Below are 23,875 nucleotides of genomic sequence, written 5' to 3' on the forward strand. Positions count from 1 at the left end.
ATCTCCAGGCCATTGTTGTTTGAGTGCATTTATTGTGTTAAAAACAAAGCGTTTTTTTGCTAACACTGCTCTTATACTGTACACAGTTAGCTAGTCAGTGAGTGATTGCTGTAGTTAGTTGTAGTCAGTGTAGTGTAGTGGGAGTGTGGGAGTCTAGTGATTATTTAACTGTGTGTAGTGCAGGCAGGTTCAGTGCTGCAGTGTAGTCAGTGTAGTGGGAGTGGGGATTATCTGTGTGTAGTGCAGGCAGGCAGGTTAGTGCAGCTGCAGTGTTCACTTGTATATTCCAGTGACAGTTATACACTTGTACTATTTGCAGGCAGCCAGTAACACCGCCGGCGCCGCCACTCTCTGCCAGCGCTGTTCATTCATTCTGTCAGTGACCTTGTGCCGTGCCCAGTGCCCACTGCTCGCTCGCTTGCATATAAGCATCTCATTACACACTTGTATATTATTTCAGTGACAGTTATACACTTCACTTGTACTATTTGCAGGCAGCCAGTCACACCGCCGGCACCGCCACTCTCTGCCAGCGCTGCTCATTCATTCTGTCAGTGACCTTGTGCCGTGCCCAGTGCCCACTGCTCGCTCGCTGGCATATAAGCATCTCATTACACAGTGTGACATCCTTGTGTGCCCACTGCATCCTTCAGTGACCTAGTTGTACATCCAGTGCCCACTGCTGTGCCCACTGCATCCTTCAGTGACCTTGTACTGTGCCCACTGCATCCTTCAGTGACCTAGTTGTATATCCAGTGCCCACTGCTGTGCCCACTGCATCCTTCAGTGCCGTTGTACTGTGCCCACTGCATCCTTCAGTGCCGTTGTACTGTGCCTGGTGCATCCTTCAGTGACCTTGTACTGTGCCCACTGCATCCAGTGATTCATTACTAGCAACATGTCTGGCAGGGTTTCGCGGGGTGAGAGGAAAGGGAGTTCAATTGCCTCAGCCACTTCTGGGACTGCTCCACGTCCAGGGAGAGGACGCCCAGCTGTACGTGGTCGTGATGCAGCAGAAAGGGGGGCAGCAAAGCCTGGGCCGAGTCAGCGGACGCCATTGTCCAAATATTTTAAAGTTTGGTGGTTGAGCAAATGGAACCTGACGTACTCATGGACATCATGACTTCCTCCCAGACCTCTACTGTGAGCACCACTCCAAGCAGCAGCAGCAGCCAACGTCCCACGCTTGTTGTGACATCCACCCCAGCACCCACTGGTCAGCAGCCCTCCCAGGATGACAGCGTTCTGTCCCTCAGTCCGGCATCTGGGAACCTGCTGATGCAAGAAGCTCAGGACTTACTGGGGACTGATGTGGCAGAGATTGAGATCGGGCCACAATCACAAGCGTTGTTGAGTTCTGGTGATGAAGAAGAGGGGTCTGTGTCTGGGGATGTAGGGACAGAAGAGGAGGCGGGGGAGTCAGAGGAAGAGCTGGATTATGATGATGCTGCTGATGATGACGACGTTGTGGACCCTAACTATGTGCAGCCTGCTGAGTCCATGGAAGAATGGTCAGAGGCAGAGCAGGATGACGAGTCACCTCGGCCTAGGCAAGGATATCGCATATGTCAGGCAGGGGCAGGGGCATCGGCAGCAGTGGGCGTGGAGGAAGTAGACAGGACACTGCTTCAGCCAGCACCACCACCATGCAACCCCCGGCAACTACTACCACACATTGTTCCGCTGCACCCTCTGCTAGTGGGGGCCACAGTACATTAAAGTCACCAGTGTGGGATTGCTTTGATGAATGTACTGATGACAAAAGGTATGCGGTGTGCAGGTTATGCAGCAAAAGATTGAGCCGTGGGAAAAGTCTGAGCAAGATGGCTACCTCATCCCTCCAGGGCCACCTGAGAAGCCGCCACTGCCGCGAGTATGCGGAGTTTAAGAGGAAGCAGGAACTGCTGGCAGGGGTTCCTGAGAGCAGAAGGCCCACCAGCGCAGCAGCATCATCCCTCCCTCAGGGTCGTGAATCCCCCACAGCAGCAGCAGTAGTAGCACGCAAGCGCTCTTCCACCTCGGCTACTCAGGACTAGTGTTGGGCGAACATCTAGATGTTCGGGTTCGGGCCGAACAGGCCGAACATGGCCGCGATGTTCGGGTGTTCGACCCGAACTCCGAACATAATGGAAGTCAATGGGGACCCGAACTTTTGTGGTTTGTAAAGCCTCCTTACATGCTACATACCCCAAATTTACAGGGTATGTGCACCTTGGGAGTGGGTACAAGAGGAAAAAAAATTTAGCAAAAAGAGCTTATAGTTTTTGAGAAAATCGATTTTAAAGTTTCAAAGGGAAAACTGTCTTTTAAATGCGGGAAATGTCTGTTTTCTTTGCACAGGTAACATGCTTTTTGTCGGCATGCAGTCATAAATGTAATACATATAAGAGGTTCCAGGAAAAGGGACCGGTAATGCTAACCCAGCAGCAGCACACGTGATGGAACAGGAGGAGGGTGGCGCAGGAGGAGAAGGCCACGCTTTGAGACACAACAACCCAGGCCTTGCATGAGGACAAGAAGCGTGCGGATAGCATGCTTTGTACCACCATGCAGTCATAAATGTAATAAAGATAAGTGGTTCAATAAACAGGGACCACGCGGCAACGCTAACCCAGCAGCAGCACACGTGATGGAACAGGAGGAGGCGCAGGAGGAGAAGGCCACGCTTTGTGAGACACAACAACCCAGGCCTTGCATGAGGACAAAAAGCGTGCGGATAGCATGCTTTGTACCGCCATGTAGTCATAAATGTAATAAAGATAAGAGGTTCAATAAACAGGGACCACGCGGCAACGCTAACCCAGCAGCAGCAGCAGCAGCAGCACACGTGATGGAACAGGAGGAGGCGCAGGAGGAGAAGGCCACGCTTTGTGAGACACAACAACCCAGGCCTTGCATGAGGACAAAAAGCGTGCGGATAGCATGCTTTGTACCGCCATGTAGTCATAAATGTAATAAAGATAAGAGGTTCCATAAACAGGGACCGGCAACGGTAACCCAGCAGCAGCAGCAGCAGCAGCACACGTGATGGAACAGGAGGAGGCGCAGGAGGAGAAGGCCACGCTTTGTGAGACACAACAACCCAGGCCTTGCATGAGGACAAAAAGCGTGCGGATAGCATGCTTTGTACCGCCATGTAGTCATAAATGTAATAAAGATAAGAGGTTCCATAAACAGGGACCGGCAACGGTAACCCAGCAGCAGCAGCAGCAGCAGCAGCACACGTGATGGAACAGGAGGAGGCGCAGGAGGAGAAGGCCACGCTTTGTGAGACACAACAACCCAGGCCTTGCATGAGGACAAAAAGCGTGCGGATAGCATGCTTTGTACCGCCATGTAGTCATAAATGTAATAAAGATAAGAGGTTCCATAAACAGGGACCGGCAACGGTAACCCAGCAGCAGCAGCAGCAGCAGCAGCACACGTGATGGAACAGGAGGAGGCGCAGGAGGAGAAGGCCACGCTTTGTGAGACACAACAACCCAGGCCTTGCATGAGGACAAAAAGCGTGCGGATAGCATGCTTTGTACCGCCATGTAGTCATAAATGTAATAAAGATAAGAGGTTCAATAAACAGGGACCACGCGGCAACGCTAACCCAGCAGCAGCAGCAGCAGCAGCACACGTGATGGAACAGGAGGAGGCGCAGGAGGAGAAGGCCACGCTTTGTGAGACACAACAACCCAGGCCTTGCATGAGGACAAAAAGCGTGCGGATAGCATGCTTTGTACCGCCATGTAGTCATAAATGTAATAAAGATAAGAGGTTCCATAAACAGGGACCGGCAACGGTAACCCAGCAGCAGCAGCAGCAGCAGCACACGTGATGGAACAGGAGGAGGCGCAGGAGGAGAAGGCCACGCTTTGTGAGACACAACAACCCAGGCCTTGCATGAGGACAAAAAGCGTGCGGATAGCATGCTTTGTACCGCCATGTAGTCATAAATGTAATAAAGATAAGAGGTTCCATAAACAGGGACCGGCAACGGTAACCCAGCAGCAGCAGCAGCAGCAGCAGCACACGTGATGGAACAGGAGGAGGCGCAGGAGGAGAAGGCCACGCTTTGTGAGACACAACAACCCAGGCCTTGCATGAGGACAAAAAGCGTGCGGATAGCATGCTTTGTACCGCCATGTAGTCATAAATGTAATAAAGATAAGAGGTTCCATAAACAGGGACCGGCAACGGTAACCCAGCAGCAGCAGCAGCAGCAGCAGCACACGTGATGGAACAGGAGGAGGCGCAGGAGGAGAAGGCCACGCTTTGTGAGACACAACAACCCAGGCCTTGCATGAGGACAAAAAGCGTGCGGATATAGCAGCAATGCTTTTTGCCGCCATGCAGTCATAAATGTAATACAGATGAGAGGTTCAATAAACAGGGACCGGAAACGCTAAACCATCCCAGATGTTCATCGGTCATGTTACTTGGTTGGGGTCCAGGAGTGTTGCGTAGTCGTTTCCAATCCAGGATTGATTCATTTTAATTTGAGTCAGACGGTCTGCATTTTCTGTGGAGAGGCGGATACGCCGATCTGTGATGATGCCTCCGGCAGCACTGAAACAGCGTTCCGACATAACGCTGGCTGCCGGGCAAGCCAGCACCTCTATTGCGTACATTGCCAGTTCGTGCCAGGTGTCTAGCTTCATGCCCGGTTTCAGGTCCAGCGGTGCCAGCCACAAATCCGTCTGTTCCTTTATTCCCCTCCAAATTTCCTCCCCTGTGTGCTGCTTATCCCCAAGGCAGATCAGCTTCAGCAACGCTTGCTGACGCATGCCAACAGCTGTGCTGCACTGCTTCCACGATCCTACTGCTGCTGGTGCTGGGTTAGCATTTCCGGATGAGGTACAGCTTTGAGATGCGTTGGAGGAGAAGGAGTCAGAGAGGTAGGTGCTGCTGTTGTTATCCAGCTGTTTGCGGCGTGGGCAACACCCGCGCCGTAGCAGGTGAGGAATCGCTGCCAGGCTCCACAAGGTTCACCCAGTGCGCGGTAAGGGAGATGTATCGACCCTGGCCGAACGCACTCGTCCAGGTGTCAGTGGTGAGGTGAACCTTGCAGGCAACGGCATTCTTCAAGCTTCGGGTTATTTAGCTGACCACGTGCTCATGCAACTCAGGCACTGCAGAGCGCGCAAAGTGGTAGCGGCTGGGAACCACGTAACGTGGGATGGCCACTGACATCACGCCCTTGAAGCTGTTTGTCTCCACCACTCGATATGGCAGCATTTCGCAGGCCAGAAGCTTGGCTATGCTGGCTGGCTGTTACTGCCACGGCCCGGGGGTCATTTGCTGGCAATTTCCTCTTGTGCTCAAACATCTCAGAGACAGACAACTCAACCGTAGCGCTGCACACCGAAGGGCTGTTGGTTGTTGTGTTTGATGAACACTGGGAGACCTCAAGAGCACTAGTCCGGAAAGTGACAGTGTCAGCATCGTCTGATGTTTGTGAATGTTGTGAACCACGCAATGGCTGGGCTACTGCTGCTGCTGAGGCGGGTCTGGTGGTGAGTCTGGTGAACCCAAGGGAGGCAGTGTTGCTGGTGGTACCCTGTCCTGCCGCGTTTGCCCACAGAGTGGGATGTTTGGATAGAATGTGGCGGCTCATGCTGGTGGTGGAGAGGTTGTTAATACTTTTCCCCCTGCTCAGGCGGGTCTTGCACACCTTGCAAATCGCCATGGTAACATCCTCAGTGCAGTCTTCAAAGAAAGCCCAGACTTTAACTGGCTGAGGACTCGGACCTCGTGCGTGATGTGCTGGTGCTGCTTAACCCACTGCTGGACGCTTGAGAGGTCATCCAAGTAATTATCTGGTCCTGTTCTTTTGGATCTGTGAGGGTTGTTGTCCTGGACAACATGGGCAGTATTGAGTGGGTTTTCTTGGGTGCTCCCCTGTGGCCTGTACGTGAACCGTCAGGGGAAACACCTCTTCCCTTGCCCCTCCCTCTTTCACCGGATTTCTTCCTCATTTCACTTATCCTTAAAGTACACGCTGACTGGCAGCAGTACAGTGGCAGTACAGAAATGCTATACAGTGGTGGGTGAGCGGTGTACCACTATTGTCAGCAGTGACACAGAGCACAATGCTATACAGTGGCGGGTGAGCGGTGTACTACTGTTCCCAGCAGACACAGAGTGGAAGTAAACACAATGCTATATAGTGTGGCTGAGCCGTGTACACAGAGTGGCATTAAACACAATGCTATATAGTCTGCTATATAGTCACCCCGAACAGGGTGATGTTCTGCAGAACCCAAACAGTGGCAAACACTGTTCGCCCAACACTACTGGGAGGGAACGCAGATTTTAGTACCTAAACACACGATACAACATGTTTTCCGGGGTCGGACTCTGAGGCACATACAGATGGTCCCGATCATCATCCTCATCATACAACTCTTCTCCTGAGTCTGACCCACCCACCACCTCTGCCACCCCAACATCCCCAGACACAGACCCCTCATCGTCCTCAACATTAACTTGGGATGCTGGCCTGAGCCAGACCTCCTCCTCCACATCAGGCCCCATCATCTCCTCAATGGCAGCCCTCATTAATCGCTCTGGCGACGGACTGATGGACACAACGTTCTCCTCCGGGGAGGGCTGCTGCTGACCACTGGCTGCTGGGGTGGATGTTATAGCTTGCGTGGGGCGTTGGCTGTTGCTGTTGTTGGGAGTGCTGCCCACAGCGGAGGTCTCTGGGGAACTCATGTTGAGCTCATATAGTGGTTGACGGTGAGTGGAGTATTACTGATCCCAGCAATATACACACTGACTGGCAGAGTACGCAATGCTATATAGTGTGGCTGAGCGGTGTACACAGAGTGGCAGTAAACACAATGCTATATAGTCTGGCTGAGCGAGCGGTGTACTACTGTTCCCAGCAGAATCAGAGTGGCAGTAAACAATGGTATATAGTCTGGCTGAGCGGTGTACACAGAGTGTCAGTAAACAATGGTATATAGTCTGGCTGAGCGAGCGGTGTACTACTGTTCCCAGCAGAATCAGAGTGGCAGTAAACAATGGTATATAGTCTGGCTGAGCGAGCGGTGTACTACTGTTCCCAGCAGAATCAGAGTGGCAGTAAACAATGGTATATAGTCTGGCTGAGCGGTGTACACAGAGTGTCAGTAAACAATGGTATATAGTCTGGCTGAGCGAGCGGTGTACTACTGTTCCCAGCAGAATCAGAGTGGCAGTAAACAATGGTATATAGTCTGGCTGAGCGGTGTACACAGAGTGTCAGTAAACAATGGTATATAGTCTGGCTGAGCGGTGTACACACAATGCTATATAGTCTGCTATATAGTGTCAGTAAACAATGGTATATAGTCTGGCTGAGCGAGCGGTGTACTACTGTTCCCAGCAAAATCAGAGTGGCAGTAAACAATGGTATATAGTCTGGCTGAGCGGTGTACACAGAGTTTCAGTAAACAATGGTATATAGTCTGGCTGAGCGGTGTACACAGAGTGTCAGTAAACAATGGTATATAGTCTGGCTGAGCGGTGTACACAGAGTGGCAGTAAACACAATGCTATATAGTCTGGCTGAGCGAGCGGTGTACTACTGTTCCCAGCAGAATCAGAGTGGCAGTAAACAATGGTATATAGTCTGGCTGAGCGGTGTACACAGAGTGTCAGTAAACAATGGTATATAGTCTGGCTGAGCGGTGTACACAGAGTGTCAGTAAACAATGGTATATAGTCTGGCTGAGCGGTGTACACAGAGTGGCAGTAAACACAATGCTATATACTCTGGCTGAGCGAGCGGTGTACTACTGTTCCCAGCAGACACAGAACAGTAAACAGAATGCTATATAGTGTGGCTGAGCGAGCGGTGTACCACTATTCCCAGCAGACACAGAACAGTAAACAGAATGCTATATAGTGTGGCTGAGCGAGCGGTGTACCACTATTCCCAGCAGACACAGAACAGTAAACAGAATGCTATATAGTGTGGCTGAGCGAGCGGTGTACCACTATTCCAAACAGACACAGAACAGTGAACAGAATGCTATATAGTGTGGCTGAGCGAGCGGTGTACCACTATTCCCAGCAGACACAGAGTGGCAGTAAACAGAATGCTATATAGTGTGGCTGAGCGAGGTACACAGAGTGGCAGTAAACAGAATGCTATATAGTGTGGCTGAGCAAGCGGTGTACTACTATTCCCAGCAGACACAGAGTGGCAGTAAACAGAATGCTATATAGTGTGGCTGAGCGAGGTACACAGAGTGGCAGTAAACAGAATGCTATATAGTGTGGCTGAGCAAGCGGTGTACTACTGTTCCCAGCAGTGACACAATGACAGGGGGGACCCTGGCTAGCGTGGCTGGAGCGCGAACTACCCTGCCTGCCTACCCAAAGCTAAACCCACAGACAAATGGCGGAGATATGACGTGGTTCGGGTATTTATTTACCCGAACCACGTGACCGTTCGGCCAATCAGAGCGCGTTCGGGTCCGAACCACGTGACCCGTTCGGCCAATCACAGCGCTAGCCGAACGTTCGGGGAACGTTCGGCCATGCGCTCTTAGTTCGGCCATGTGGCCGAACGGTTTGGCCGAGCACCGTCAGGTGTTCGGCCGAACTCGAACATCACCCGAACAGGGTGATGTTCTGCAGAACCCGAACAGTGGCGAACACTGTTCGCCCAACACTACTCAGGACACAGACATTGAGGCTGGCAGCCAGTGTTCGTCTCTCTCCTCTGTCTCCCCTGCATCCCAGCGTTGTCAGACCCTGCTGAGCGACACCTTTCAGGGTCTGACCAAGCCTCTGCCTCCAAGCCACAGGCGGATCCGCAAACTAAATGGCTTGCTGGCCCGGGCCATGGCATCACAGCTGCTTTCCTACTCCCTGGTGCAGGAGGGGAGCGCCATGCGGACGCTGCTCCAATTTGGCATCCACGAGTGGCAAGTCCCCAGTCGCCACTATTTCAGCAGGAGCGCAATCCCAGCACTCCACAAGTTTGCGGTGGAAAACGTGGCCCGTTCCCTGGACTACTCTGTGGGCAAGCGGGTCCACGTGACCATGGACTCGTGAAGTAGCAGATTTGGGACAGGTCGCTACCTGTCCTTTACGGCCCACTGGGTGACACTGATGGAACGGAGGGAGGACAAGAGCGCATCAGCCCAGCTAGTGGTGCCACCACGCGGGATCAGGGGGGATGCAGAAGGGTCCTGTCATGACACTCCCTCTGCACCTGGAAAGCAAGCCCGCCTCGGCAGCAGCAGCGCCAAGCCTCGGCACTGCCAAGCCCTTTTAAAATTGGTGACCCTGGGGAAGGAGAGGCTTACGGCCACCAACATCCTGGCCGCCCTCAGGAAGCAGGAGCGGAGGTGGCTGACCCCCAGAGGCCTGTAAGTGGGGTATGTGGCAGCCGATAACGGGGCCAACCTGGTGGCAGCAGTGCAGCAGGGAAACCTCCAGCACATCCCCTGCTTGGCCCACGTGCTCAATCTTGTGGTGCAGCGCTTCTTGTGCACCTACCAGGGGATGAGCGAGCTGCTGCAGGATGCCCGGGTGGTGGTACGCTTTTTCCGCCTGTCAGCCACTGCCTCTGCACTCTTGTCCACCTTACAGCAGCAGTATGGAAGGCCACATCACCGGCTGATCATCGACATGCCAGTTCGCTGGAATTCGACTCTGGCCATGTTGGAGCGGCTGTGTCAGCACAGGCTGGCTCTTAGGGCCTACATGCTAGACCCAAGTGTCCTCAGCAACCAGCAAGTCCCCATGATTACTGCCACTCAGTGGACACTGATGCAGCAAGTATGCCTGGTGCCGAGTCCCTTCCTGGAGGCAACCAAGATGGTCAGTGAGGAGCGGGCCTCTGTGTGCCAGTGGGTGCCCTTGGTTTGTCGACTGGAGCAGGCAATGGACAATTTAATTGAGCGTGGGGATGAAGCCCTGAGGCAGTTGGAAGAACAGGAGCAGATGGCAGCACAGTCCAGCTCAGAGGAGGGCTCACAGCAGGTAGTGGAAGAGTTGGAGGTCCCTAACCTGAATGAGGAGGAGGAGCAGAGTGCAGCAGGCATTGTACGTGGATGGCGGTTTGAGGTGGACAACGACATGGCACAGGAAGAGGACAGGCATGCCTTATGGGACAATGGCGAGGACAAGGAAGATCTTGCTGGCAGGGCCCACTTGTTTCCCATGGCTGTGCACATGTTGCGCTGCCTTCGCAGGGACCCCCGGGTGATCCAGATGCGTTCAAGGGAGGACATCTGGATTACCTTGATGCTTGATCCCCGTCTGAAGGGGAAGCTGGGAGACTTAATGACGCTATCCACCACCGAGCAACGCACAAGGGAGTTGAAGGAGGCCCTTGTGCGCAGACTACTGGAAGCATTCCCCCAGCCTTCCACCCCCACTGTAACTGCTCTGCCAAGCCAGCAAGAGGTGCCTGCCATTGCCACTAGCAGCACAACAACAACCACCAGCACCAGCAGCAGCAACTGGCGCCCCGGAGACCTGAAGAGCCTAAGCAAGAGCCTGTATGCAGTGCAGCAGCCCAGAACAGAGGTGCCCGCCACAGCATCCACCACCAACCAGCACAAGCAACGACTGACCACCATGGTGTCTGACTATATGGGGTCATCCAGCGGGCTCAATGACACCGACAGCCCCGTGGACCCCTTGGAGTACTGGGTCAAGAGACTGGACATCTGGAGCGAGCTTTCCCAGTACGCCCCGGAACTCCTATCCTGCCCTCCTTCCAGTGTCCTCTCAGAGAGATGCTTTAGTGCGGCCGGTGGCGTGGTCACAGAGAAGCGCTCTCGGCTCTCCCACGCCTCTGTGGACAAACTCACCTTCCTGAAAATCAACCAGGCTTGGGTGGAAGGTGAGTTCCTGGCCCCTATTGTCGGACACAGGGGGACATGAAGTGGCTGCTGCATGTGCTGTTGTTAACTATGCCTGCCTTTATAAAGACAGTTACTACCTGCCTAGTGCCTACCTTGGTTAATTTTTTGGTGTTATGGTACTACTACCAGTAAGTTGCCATGGTCCTCCTTCTGAGCTGCTGAACTGACCGCCCGCTTTGTCCTCCTGACTCAGTCGCTACTACACTCTGCGTTCACACTGCCCGGGTCACTGTGTGGATTTAATTTTTTGGCCAGCACTATGACGCTGTGCTACTACTACTACCACCAGTATGTTGCCATGGTCCTTCTGTGCTGCTGAACTGACCGCCCGCATTGTCCTCCTCCTCCTGACTCAGTCGCTTCCACCAATGTATTCTGTCTGCGTTCACACTGCCCGGGTCACCGGGTGCATTTAATTTTTTGGCCAGCACTATGACGCTGTGCTGCTACTACTACCACCAGTATGTTGCCATGGTCCTTCTGTGCTGCCCACTTTTCTGAATATTAATCCCAGTCACCCAGTGACCAACTGTGCACAGTTTGAGAACCCTGCCATTAACAGTCTAAGAATGTCTGCCATTTACATTTTCCCAGTGACATTTGTTTTTGTCTCCTCCCCTTTTTGGTTATGGAATAAAACGTATCCCATATGTTAATCCAGGTAATGTACTATGTGTGTGCCAAATTTTGTTCAAATATGTTCAGCCATGCTTTGCATGATCGAGTAACAAACATCCAATAAACAAAAAAATAGCCATTTTATAAAAAAAAAATACAATTAAATTAATTAAAAAAAAACACATGGCAGCAGCAATCAGATGCCACCAACAAAAAGTGCTGTTGGTGGCAAGAAAAAGAGGCAAGATTCATTTGTGTGCTAAATGGTAAGGCCGTGCAGCAAGCTGTTAAAGAAGCAGTGGCCTGAATTGTAAAAAATGGCCTGGTCACTGGGGGGGGGGTGTAAGCCTGTGGGCATCAAGAGGTTAAACACTATAAATATTCTTATAAAATAATCAAATAGCATGTATACTGACCAGTTATCTAAATAATTTAATTCTATAATTGTTTTTAAATAAATATTTTACATTTTAATTGTATACATACATTTTTTATGAAGATTCTAAAAACCACCAGGTGGCATAATAATACAATAGGACAAACCCTTGATAGCACTATTGTTTGTATTCCAGAATGTCTGATAGAACATTCAAAACCAAAACATCTTACTTTTTGTAATATAGGCTTCTTCCAGCTGAATGTGCATATAATTAATAATAATAATAATAATAATAATACCTTGTAAAATATTTATTTCTCTCTTTATAAGGAACTATTAATCTGTAATACAACAAATCATTTTGCATTTCTCATTAATATATAGTAAACTCTTTCCAATCTTCACACAATAGGCTTATATATAGCGTTGGCATTTCAGCAAGAGTCTGAATGCCTAAAGGTGGCCATACACTTATAGATTTGCAGTAGATTCGACCATCAGATAGATTTCTGGCAGATGTCTGTCAAGTTGAATCTGACAGGAATATATCTGATGTGTTCCAGTGCCACACACTAGCAACAGATTTCCAATAGATTTCAGAATTAAATCTATTGGAAATCTATTGAAAATCTATTTAAATGCATTATTGCACCATTAGATCCAATGCAACTCTATAGGCCATGGATCTGTTGCCAGCAGGAGACCCACCTTGATTTTCCATCCTGTCAGATAGATCAATTCAATCGAAACTGATTGAAATCGATCGCAAATTGATCGATTTGCGGATTTGAAAGAATTAATTTCTGATTGAGCGATTCTATAGAAATGGCTGAAATTGATCAGTGTATGTGCCCCTTTAGATCCAATGCAACTCTATGGGTCATCGATCTGCTGCCATCAGCAGATTGACATAGATTTGCCATGATTTCAGATAGATCAAATCAATCAAAATTGGCCGTAAATCGATCGATCGACAGATATGATACAATTGATTTCTGATCGATCAATCGATTTCATAGAATCGATCGATCCATGGCTGAAATCGACCAGTGTATGGGCCCCTTAATATAAACAAAATGTTCTAACTTCTGTAATTAAAAAAATCTTATGAAAGTTTTATTGTCTGAAATTATAACTTTCCCTATACTGTAATGTCTCAGAGCAATATTTTAAAGTAGTATCCTAACTTCAGAGTTTACACTGAAATTTTGCATAGCACATCTAAAGGAGACCTCTGCCCATTCGCAAAAGACCCTGACTGATGCAACTTAGCCAGTTACCGGGGCTGATTGAGGCTGAACAGAAGCAGGGAGCAGGATGGCAAGGCAGTCAGAGGTGCTTATAGGGCTGGAGGTAGCCCCAGGTAAGTATCAAATCTTTTTATTTTTACATCACTGGTACACTTTAAATCTATATATATAAAATTGGATGTATGTATGTGTGTGTATGTGTGTATGTGCCGCGATCACGCGAAAACGCCTTGACCGATTTGAACGAAACTTGGTATACAGCTTCCTGACTACCTGGGATGATATGTTCTGGGGGTCTCGCGTCCCCCTGCACACCTGGGCGGAGCTACAAACAGCCAATCAGATTCCACCCATTCAAGTGAATGGAAAAAATGTAAAAGGCTGCCATTCTCACAGTAATTGAGCAAGAGTCCCCACATTTGGCACAGTTGGTCACTTGGTGACTGAGGTTACAAATGCAGAAAAAGTGGGCAGAGCATAAAACAGCCAATCAAATTTCAGCCATTAATTTTGAATGGGAAAATGTAAACTGCAGCCATTCTTACACTGTTAATCGCAGGGTTTTCAAACTTGGCACACTTGGTCACTGGGTGAATGAGATTAATATTCAGGAAAGTGGGTGGAGCCTACAACAGCCAATCAAAAGTCACCTATTGATTTTCAAGGGAAATATTAAAACTGCTGCCGTTCTTACTGTTAATGGAAGAGGCTTCAACTTGCTACAGTCGGTCATTGGGTGACTGGGGTCCAAATTCACTAAAGGGGCAGGGCCACAAACAGCCAATCAGACTTTCTTGGTGGATGAACTGCTTCCATTCACACATTTTCGATGCCAGGAACCTGAAAGCTCTCACACTTGGTCATTGAGTGACTGTGTGTCAAGGTTACAAAAAGTGGGCAGAGCCAAAAATAAAGTTCACTAGGAAAATATAAACTGCAGCCATCACTGTTACTGGCAGGGTTCTCAAACTTTGCACAGTTGGTCACTGGGTGAATGGGATGAATATTATATAAGAGAGTGGGTGGAGGTTACAACAGCCAATTACAATTCACCTGTTGATTTTCAAAGAGAATATTTACATTGCTGCCATTCTTACACTGTTAATAGCAGATGCTTCAAACCTGGTACTGTTAGTCACTGGGTGAATGGGGTTCAAATTCAGAAAGGTACTGGAGCCACAAAAAGCCAATTAGATTTGTTTAATTTCAATGGGAATATACAAATTATTGATACCAAGGAGCCCAAAGCTCATAAACTTGGTCATTGAGTGACTGTATGTCAAGGTTAGAAAAAGTGGGCGGAGCCAATAACTACATTTTTTCCAGGGGAAAATATAAACTGCAGCCATTCTTACACTGTTAATGGCAGGGTTCCCAAACTTGACACAGTGGGCCACTGGGGGACTAGGATTAATATTAAAAAATGTGGGTGGAGCCAACAACAGCCAATCAAATTTCACGTATTGATTTTCAAGGGGAATATTTACATTGCTACCATTCTTACACTGTTAATGGCAGAGGCCTCTTACCTGATAGGTGACTGGGGTCCAAATTCACTAAAGGGGGTGGAGCCAACAACAGCCAATCAGATTTGTTACATTGATTTCAGCCATTCTGTTATTGGCAGGGTTCTCAAACGCGACATAGTTAGTCAATAGATGACTGGGATTAATATTCAGGAAAGTGGGTGGAACCTACAACAGCCAATCAAAATTCACCTATTGATTTTTAAGGGAAATATTGAAACTGCTGCCATAATGGCAGAAGCCTCAAACCGGCTACAGTGGGTCATGACGTGGCTGGGGTTCAAATCTACTAAAGGGGTGGAGCCACAAACAGCCAATCAGATTACTTTATTGGATAAACTGCTTCCATTCACACAATTTTGATGGCAGAAACCCAAAAGCTTAAAACTTGGTCACTGGGTGACTGGGATTAATATTCAGAAAAGTGGGTGGAGCCTAAAAAGAAAATCAAAATTCACCTGTTGATTTTCAAGGGGAATATTTAAATTGCTGCCATTCTTGCACTGTTAATGGCACAAGCCTCAAACCTGGTACAGTTGGTCATTGGGTCACTGGAGTTCAAATTCAGAAAAGGGATGGAGCTACAAAAATCCAATCAGATTTGTTTCATCTCAAAGGTAAATTACAAATTATTGATGCCAAGGACCCCAGAGCTCACAAACTTGGTCATTGAGTGACTATGTGTCAAGGTTACAAAAAGTGGGCGGAGCCAAAAACAAATTTCACTAGGAAAATATAGACTGCAGCCATTTTTACACTGTTACTGGCAGGGTTCTCAAACTTTGCCCAGATGGTCACTGGGTGACTGAGATTAATATTATGGGAAGTGGGTGGAGCCTATAATAGCCAATCAAAATTCACCTGTTGATTTTCAAGGGGAATATTTGAATTGCTTCCATTTTTCCTCTGTTAATAACAGATGCCTCAAACCTGCTACAGTTGGTCATTGAGTGACTGGGGTTCAAATGCCAGAGAGGGGCAGAGCCACAAACAGCCAATCTAATTTGTTTAATTTCTGTGGGAATATACAAATTATTAATGACAAAGACCCCAAAGCTCACAAACTTGGTCATTGAGTATTTGTGTGTTAGGGTTAGACAAAGTGGCCAGAGCTAACACCAGCCAAATACATACCCGGGCAACGCCAATTCATCAACTATTATTCATAAAAGTGGATGGAGCCTACAAAAGCCAATCAAAATTCATCTATTGATTTTCAAGGCCAATATTTCATTACTGCCATTCTTGCACTGTTAATGGCACAAGCCCCAAACTGGGTACAGTTATTTATTGGGTGACTGGGGTTCAAATTCAGAAAAGGGGTGGAGACACAAAAAGCCCATCAGATTTGTTTCATTTCAATGCAAATTATTGATGCCAAAGACTGCAAAGCTCACAAATTTGGTCATTGAGTAATTAAGTAATTGTCTGTTACTGTTAGAAAAAGTGGGCAAAGCCAACACCAGCCAAATACATACCCAGGCAATGCTGGGTCATCAGTAGGCGGAGACAAATACACATTTCACTGGGAAAATGTAAACTGCAGCCATTCTTACACTGTTAACGGTAGGGTTCTCAAACTTTGCACAGTTGGTCACTGGGTGGCTGGGATTAATATTCATAAAAGAGGGTGGAGCCTACAAAAGCCAATCCAAATTAATTTATTGCTTTTCAAGGGGAATGTTCAATTGCTGCCATTCTTGCACTGTTAAGGACTCAAGCTTAAAACCTGGTACAGTTGGTCATTGGGTGACTGGGGTTCAAATTCAGAAAAGAGGGTGGAGCCACAGCCAATCAGATTTGTTTCATTTCAATGCAAATGATTGATGCCAAACAATGCAAAGCTCACAAACTAGGTCATTGAGTCATTGTGTGTTAGGGTTAGAAAAGTGGGCGGAGCCTACACTAGCCAAATACATACCCGGGCAACGCCGGGCAATAAGCTAGTGTTTAATAAACTGAATACTTTTCAATGACAATCATTTGATGCAGTTCAAGTCTGTTCCTAAGAATTAGCTAAATACAAAAGTTGAAATTTGTCAAACTAGCAAAGTTATATTTTTGGCACCCAAGTGGGAAATAAATCTTGCTTGCATAACTCTAACCTTAACTCTAATAAAATGTTAGTATTAATAATAATGATGAACACAGGTTTAAAAACAAGCTGTGTGTATATACAATGATGCAATGCTATGCAATGCAAGGCAATCCTTTAGCTCTAAACAGGAAAAAGTCCAGGCTACTGAGCAGCTGCTGGTGAACTTTTACATGGATGGGAGCACAACTGAGAAAAAGTGGATCACGGTGAACATTGGTGGGGTGCAGGGGAATGCGAGAAGAATTGGCTCATCCAGAGGCTTCCCCATCCTCCTCGACCCCACCGATCCAACACTGGGACCCTCTGAACATCTTATGCTCTAAACAGGAAAAGGTCGAGGCTACTGAGCAGCTGCTGGTGAACTTTTACACAGATGGAAGCAAAACCGAGAAGAAGGAGATCCCAGTGAACATCGGTTGGGTGCCGGGGATCCGAGAAGGGTTGGCTCATCCAGAGGCTGGAGGTACCTCTAATGAGGTAAGTAACTAACTTGGATCTTCTTTTCTCACATGTATGCTTTAAATATAGAAATGTGTGCACATCCCAGTGAATTTATAGGGAGGAGATTCCTGCTCCAACTTACCATTAAGATACTTTCCCAAGACATCCATCGAATCGGGAGCACAGCCCTCCCCTGAATTCTATAATAATCACCACTATACAGATTCCGACTCATTCCAAAATCAGCAATTTTGATCGTAGAATTTCTACCAACAAGGCAGTTGCGTGTTGCAAGGTCCCGATGCACGAAATTCAGTGATGAAAGGTACCTCATTCCAGAGGCAATCTGGGCAGCCATGTATCTAAGGTCTGAGTAACTGGAAGACATTCATTTTTCTTCAATCAGGGTTAGGGTCTCAACAGCACTTTGAACTCTTAACATCAGACTTTACAGCAGATTTTTTATAAAAAATAAATAAAACAAAACATATTTTAGAGCCACAAAAAAATACACATTTATTGCACATAGGTCACTAATGTTTATCTATATCACTCATGACTGACATTACTGTTGTGTAACTCCCAGGGTTGCGCTCACTAGGGTTGCTCTCAGGAGTAATCAGGAGTGATTACCCGTGATTTAAATGAGGCTTAATTGGTGCAGGTGTGCAGTGGGGATACAAGGGGTTATTTACCCATCACTCCACCATCTGCCCTGCATTCCAAACAGCTTGCATGCACCCTGTTGTTCGCGTTGCAAGCCTCACACCAATGCACTTCCTCCTTCAAGCCAGAAGGAGGAAGTGCGCCAGTGTGAGGCTTGCAACGCGACCAATAGGATGCATGCAAGCTGTTTGGAACACAGGGCAGACAGTGTAGTTATGGGTAAATGACGCCTTATAACCCCGTCGCACATCTGCGCCAATTAAGCCTCATTTGAATCACGGGTAATCACTCCTGATTACTCGTGAGATCAACCCTGGTAACTCCATCCAAATAAATTAGTCTGGGATGGTGATTGCACTTATTAGACATCCTGAGAAACTGCTGAGGACTGACAGGATACCAGATCTGAAGAATATACTGAAAACTTCCCCCTCCTCCTTCCCCCTCCTTAGTACCCTAAAACCTCTTGGCAGTTAATTCCAGGTTCCCCGAGTCAGGCGGTAGTGCACAGGCACGTACGGCCAAGAGCGGTCTGCATGTTCAACAGCACATGTGTTGTTGCAGCCACTGTAGCACAGGCATGAAAAATTCAGGATTTACCTGTATAAAAGGTCAGGTAATTAATACTTTGGTGACCTAGGTGACTTTTCTTGTCAGTGACAATCCCTTCTGCGGCACTGAAGGTCCTTTCTGACCTTGAGGCAGGGCAAGCCAAAAGCTTGATGGGAAATTGAGACAGCTCTGGCCACAGGTCAAGCCTGCACACCCAGTAGTCCAGGGGTTCATCACTCCTTAGATTGTGTTTATCAGCAGTTAATGATGGGTAGTCCACTACCTGTCAGTCGAGGCATTCTCTGAGGGTGGATCCTAAAGGGTTCTGGTAATGCAAGTCTGAAGTTACCAGCATATCATTAAAGTGCCCTGTCCTTGCAGGTGCGGCTGTGGGAGGATTACTGGCATCTGTTTGTAGTGTTGCTCATCACAAGCTTGTGACCACGGGTAACTTGTTATCACAAGCTGTTTTTCCTGATCATGAGGTCAGATTCTGAATTCGTGATCGGCTCTCTATCATGGATTCAGTTCCGAATGCACCCGTGATCATGGTCCAAATCCAGCTCATGATCAAAGATTTAGCCGTGATCACCGGCCGTGATTATTACCTGAAAACCCGTTGACTTTAGCAGTTAATAGCAAGGCCCCCTTACATTCTAGAAACATCAAATTTGCAGGATATGTGAAGTAGAACAGTGGAAACAATGGGATTTTTTTTTTTTCAAAAAGACCTTATAGTTTTTCGGAAAATCGATTTTAACATTTCAAAGGAAAAAAGTATACATTTAAATGCGGTAAATGACAGTTAATGTAGCAAACCTAACGGTAGTGTAATTTTACATATAGCAAAACAAAGAGCAATACATTTCCTGACGGGGTTTCCAGGGGAAACAGACCCCCTGGAAACCACTCCGGAGCCACACCGCTTTGGCCAGGGACAGCCGCAATATGGCCATATAAAGATCCCTGGCATCTATTCTTATTTTTTTTTTTTATGTTCAGAGGGTGGGAAATTAAAAAAAATGTTGTGGGGTCCCCCCTCTTGAGCCTCTTTAACCTCATGTCCCCCATGCAGGCTGGGATAGTCAGAATGCGGAGCCCCGGCCGAATGGGGCTTATCATCCTGATCTATACCAGCCCGCATGGTCCATTGTATGGGGGGTTACATGTAATCACGGCTAAAATCCAAGTCGAAATCGGATTTGGGCACCAAATCCGGATCACAATCATGGCGTATCCGATAAAGCACACAAACCGAGAGCCCAAAATAGTGTAGGATGTATTGGAACAAGGAGGAATAATGACAAGTAAGTATTATACTTACAAACATGGGTTACCGCTCAGGCAACCACTATATAGGCAGGTGGGGAGATTAGACCTGTCCTCACTCCATCAGCAGTTGGCTGATGGTGTAATGGTTAAGGGCTCTGCCTCTGACACAGGAGACCAGGGTTCGAATCTCGGCTCTGCCTGTTCAGTAAGCCAGCACTAATTCAGTAGGAGACCTTTGGCAAGTCTCCCTTACACTGCTACTGCCAATAGAGCGCGCCCTAGTGGCTGCTGCTCTGCTCTGGCGCTTTGAGTCCGCAAGGAGAAAAGCGCAATATAAATGTTATTTGTCTTGTCTTGTCTTGTCTCACTCAGAAATAAGATGTCCCTCTCTGTAGAAAGAGTAAAAGAGGGTGTATCACCCTTCCACCAAGGGTGGAAAACTTGATATATCGATGTGCAGAGGCGCCAAAAGGATAAAATATGCTAAAAAGTTTAAAGGATAAAAACCATCCTCTGCTAGGCATGATTTCATTTTTGCACCTCGCTTTATCACATAGGCAAAATGGTTTCCATAGCCCTGTAAGGGAAAGTGTAATAAGGGCCCTGCCGTAACATAGATATTACGGTAGCTAATGTATGTGAGGTTGCTTTTGACATCCTACAAATCCCTAAGCAAGCTCATTTTTCTCTTGGGTATATCACAATGGTACATGCTAGGCTGGCTTCAGCATGTAGCATTGGTGGTATAGTGGTGAGCATAGCTGCCTTCAAAGCAGTTGACCTGGGTTTGATTCCTGGCCAATGTATGTGAGGTTGCTTTTGACATCCTACAAATCCCTAAGCAAGAGGGAGGAGGGAGGAAGGCATAAGAACAAGCGGAAGGCATAAGAACAAGATTAGCTCTCAAAAGAGCTGTTGTGGGGTGCTATTTTAGAAATAAGAATCAGCCAGGAGCAAGCTAACAAGATTACAAGAGCCTAACTAATCTTTCCCTATGAGAGTCTGCCAGCAGCTTTCCCTTCACCAATAACTACAGGGACACGAACGACTATAATGGCCGGCGCTGCTTGCCTTATATAAGGGGTGGGGTGGCTCCAGGAGATAGTGTAGTCTGATTGGCTACAACGGGCCTGCTGACTATGATGTAGAGGGTCAAAATTGACCCTAATGGTGCACTATGGGGGCAAACCGAACTTCCGGGAAAGTTTGGGTTCGCATGCGATCACGAACCACCAAAAGTTCGCCTGGAACCGTTCGCCGGTGAACCGTTCGGACCATCTATACTCCTGGGGAATCAGACATGGGGAAAAGACCATGTCCAATCTAGGATTCTGGTGAAGAAGGGGAGGCATGTCTTCCTCTCTCCTCCAGAGCTCCTCCATACTATGGACCATGCAGGCTGGTATAGCTCAGGGTGCGAAGCCCCACGCGTCTGGGGCTCCGCATTCTGGCTATCCCAGCCTGCATGGGGTACAAAAGATTTAAGAGTCTCAGGAGGGGGACCCCATATCATTTTCTTTTCTTATCCACACTCTGAACTTATATATAAAAAATAAATACATTTATATACAAGTTGATACATTATCTGTCATTTTACCGCATTTAAATATAGACTTTTTTCTCTAACTTTCACATTAAATTTCTTAAAAACTACAAGGTCTTCTAACTATCCTTCTTAACATGCTATAAAATTTTGGTGTTTCTATCATTTAAGGGGACTTTGCTATTAACCGCTTAAGTCGGCAGCCATGGACAATGTTAAATGTGAAAGAAAATTTTTGACAAAAATGTTTGAATTAAAAGAAAAGGAGCGAACGGCCGATGTTCACCGGGAACTGTCCGCTAGTGAACTGTTTGCACAATCATTAGTTAGGGGTTAGGGTAGGGGGTGGGGTTAGGGTAGGGTTTAGGGTTTTCCATCATAGTTCGGGTTAAGAGCTAGGGTAGGGGTTAGGGTAGGGTTTAGGGTTTTCCATCATAGTTAGGGTTAGGTTAGGTTAGGGGCTATGGTAGGGGTTAGGGGCAAGGGTAGGGTTTAGGATTTTCCATCCTAGTTAGGGTTAGGTTAGGAGGTAGGGTAGGGGTTAGGGGCTATGGTAGGGTTTAGGTTTTTTTTATCATGGTTAGTTAGGTAAGGGGCTAGAGTTGGGATTTGGGATTAGGGGCTAGGGTAGGATTAGGATTTAGGAATTTTTCATCATGGTGATTATGAAAAATCTGCAGCAACAACAATTTAGTGTCTGCTTTGTTGTCAGTTCATAAAACAAAGTAAGAAGTAATAATAATCTCTTACATGATGAGCTGTTCTGTGTCGATTTGCTGACGAGAGAGGAACTGGTTTAAGTCTCCATTCTCCATATACTCTGTGATCATGCATAGTGGGTCCTCTGTAATGCATACTGCCAACAGTCGAATTATATTGGGGTCCTTCAACCTGGACATTATTTTTATCTCCTTAAGAAAGTCATTTCTACAAAACAACAAAAAAAACAATGTTACATGTTATGGCCCAATGCGCCTAGATTTAGTTTTGTGTTAGGTCACAGTCTTATCACTATGATGCCCTCTAGTGGCACGATCATAGTGATGAGACTGCGATGGGGTATGCACAATCTGCTCCATAGGGAGGTGGCACAGCAACACACGGCCATGTAAATCTGTACCTGCAAACAGAACAAAACAGGGCCAACAGCACTCTGCACATGGTAAGGGGCACACAGACATCACAGCTCATGTGATGTGTGACTTGCATTGTGCCTGGTTCAGCAATATGGGGAGCAAAAAGACGTTCTTCCACTCCTCTGAAGATTTCCTCAACTAGGATCCTTTTAGCTTATGTAACACCCATATCTGGGTCTAAACAGAAGCAGATGCTTTCAGTAATAATTAACTCTTTACCGTATAGGAGTCATGACTGGTAAACCATGGTGATGATGATGATGAGGAGGAGGAGGAATAAGATGATGCTGATGATGATGATAGAAGTCATGACTGGTAAACCATGGTGATGATGATGATGAGGAGGAGGAGGAATAAGATGATGCTGATGATGATGATAGAAGTCATGACTGGTAAACCATGGTGATGATGATGATGAGGAGGAGGAGGAATAAGATGATGCTGATGATGATGATAGAAGTCATGACTGGTAAACCATGGTGATGATGATGATGAGGAGGAGGAGGAATAAGATGATGCTGATGATGATGATAGAAGTCATGACTGGTAAACCATGGTGATGATGATGATGAGGAGGAGGAGGAATAAGATGATGCTGATGATGATGATAGAAGTCATGACTGGTAAACCAAGCTGATGCTGATGATGAGGAGGAGGGTGACAAAGAAGATGATGCTGATGATGCTGATGATGATGATGATGATGATGATGGTGGTGATGATGATGATGATGATAGGAGTCATGACTGGTACACCATAATGATGATGATGATAGGAGTCAGGACTGGTACACCATGAAGTGATGAACATGATGATGTTTTCTTCAGGGGCGTAACTAGAAATCATCAGGTCCCCCCTGCAGAAATTTCGCCTCCACCCCTTCCCCCTCAGAGCCCACTCAGGGCCATTTTTGGGGGCTAGAGAATGAGGGGAGAGCTTAGCCACACATCGGCGGGGAGAGGGGACAGTCCCCCCCCCCCCAACTCGAGCTCTCTCCTCTGTGCTTTTCTCCAGTATCTATTAGCGGCAGCAGCGGGCAGAACACATACCTTCATCCAGGTCTCTAAGTGCTTCCCTCTACTTCCTGTTTAAAGAGGAAGTAGCTCAGACACTTAAAGGAAGCTTTGGTGGTGGAACGCAGGAATGCAGGAAGGTACATACCTGTCCACCGCTTGCTGCCGTTGATAGATGCTGGAGGGGAGCGCAGAGGGGAGAGCCCGAGGTGAGGGGGGACTGTCCCCCCTCCCCGCTGATGTGTGGCCATGCTTTCCCCTCATGCTGCGACCCCTCCGGTCCCCCCCCCCCCCCCGAAAATGGCCCTGAGCAGGCCCTAAAGGGGCCGCGGGTGAGGGGTTGCATCCTCTATTGTTGCGCCCCTGGTTTTCTTGAATGGTGTATTTAGCATACTTAGCTCCATGTTTGGTGTCAGAATGCTGACATATTTTGTACTCCAACACTCAACACTCAAAAAATATATTGCTTTGTCTTCTTGGAGCATGACCATAGATTGGCATTTGCATTCATTTTTGC

At 47.6% G+C, this 23,875-nt stretch overlaps 1 protein-coding gene across 2 annotated transcripts in view; it reads right to left on the reverse strand.

Moving 5' to 3' along the window:
- The window catches only part of DDR2 (discoidin domain receptor tyrosine kinase 2), a 549,319-nt gene that overhangs the window by 47,979 nt on the left and 477,465 nt on the right, over positions 1-23,875 (reverse strand). For both annotated transcript variants that reach the window (XM_068251775.1, XM_068251776.1), the window contains 2 exons: positions 21,961-22,137; positions 17,320-17,554 (listed from right to left, as the gene is read on the reverse strand). In XM_068251775.1, the coding sequence (XP_068107876.1) occupies positions 17,320-17,554; positions 21,961-22,137 (412 nt within the window). The remainder of the gene's footprint in view (positions 1-17,319; positions 17,555-21,960; positions 22,138-23,875) is intronic.

Source organism: Hyperolius riggenbachi, chromosome 9 (genome assembly GCF_040937935.1).
Source record: "Hyperolius riggenbachi isolate aHypRig1 chromosome 9, aHypRig1.pri, whole genome shotgun sequence".
Lineage (NCBI taxonomy): Eukaryota > Metazoa > Chordata > Amphibia > Anura > Hyperoliidae > Hyperolius > Hyperolius riggenbachi.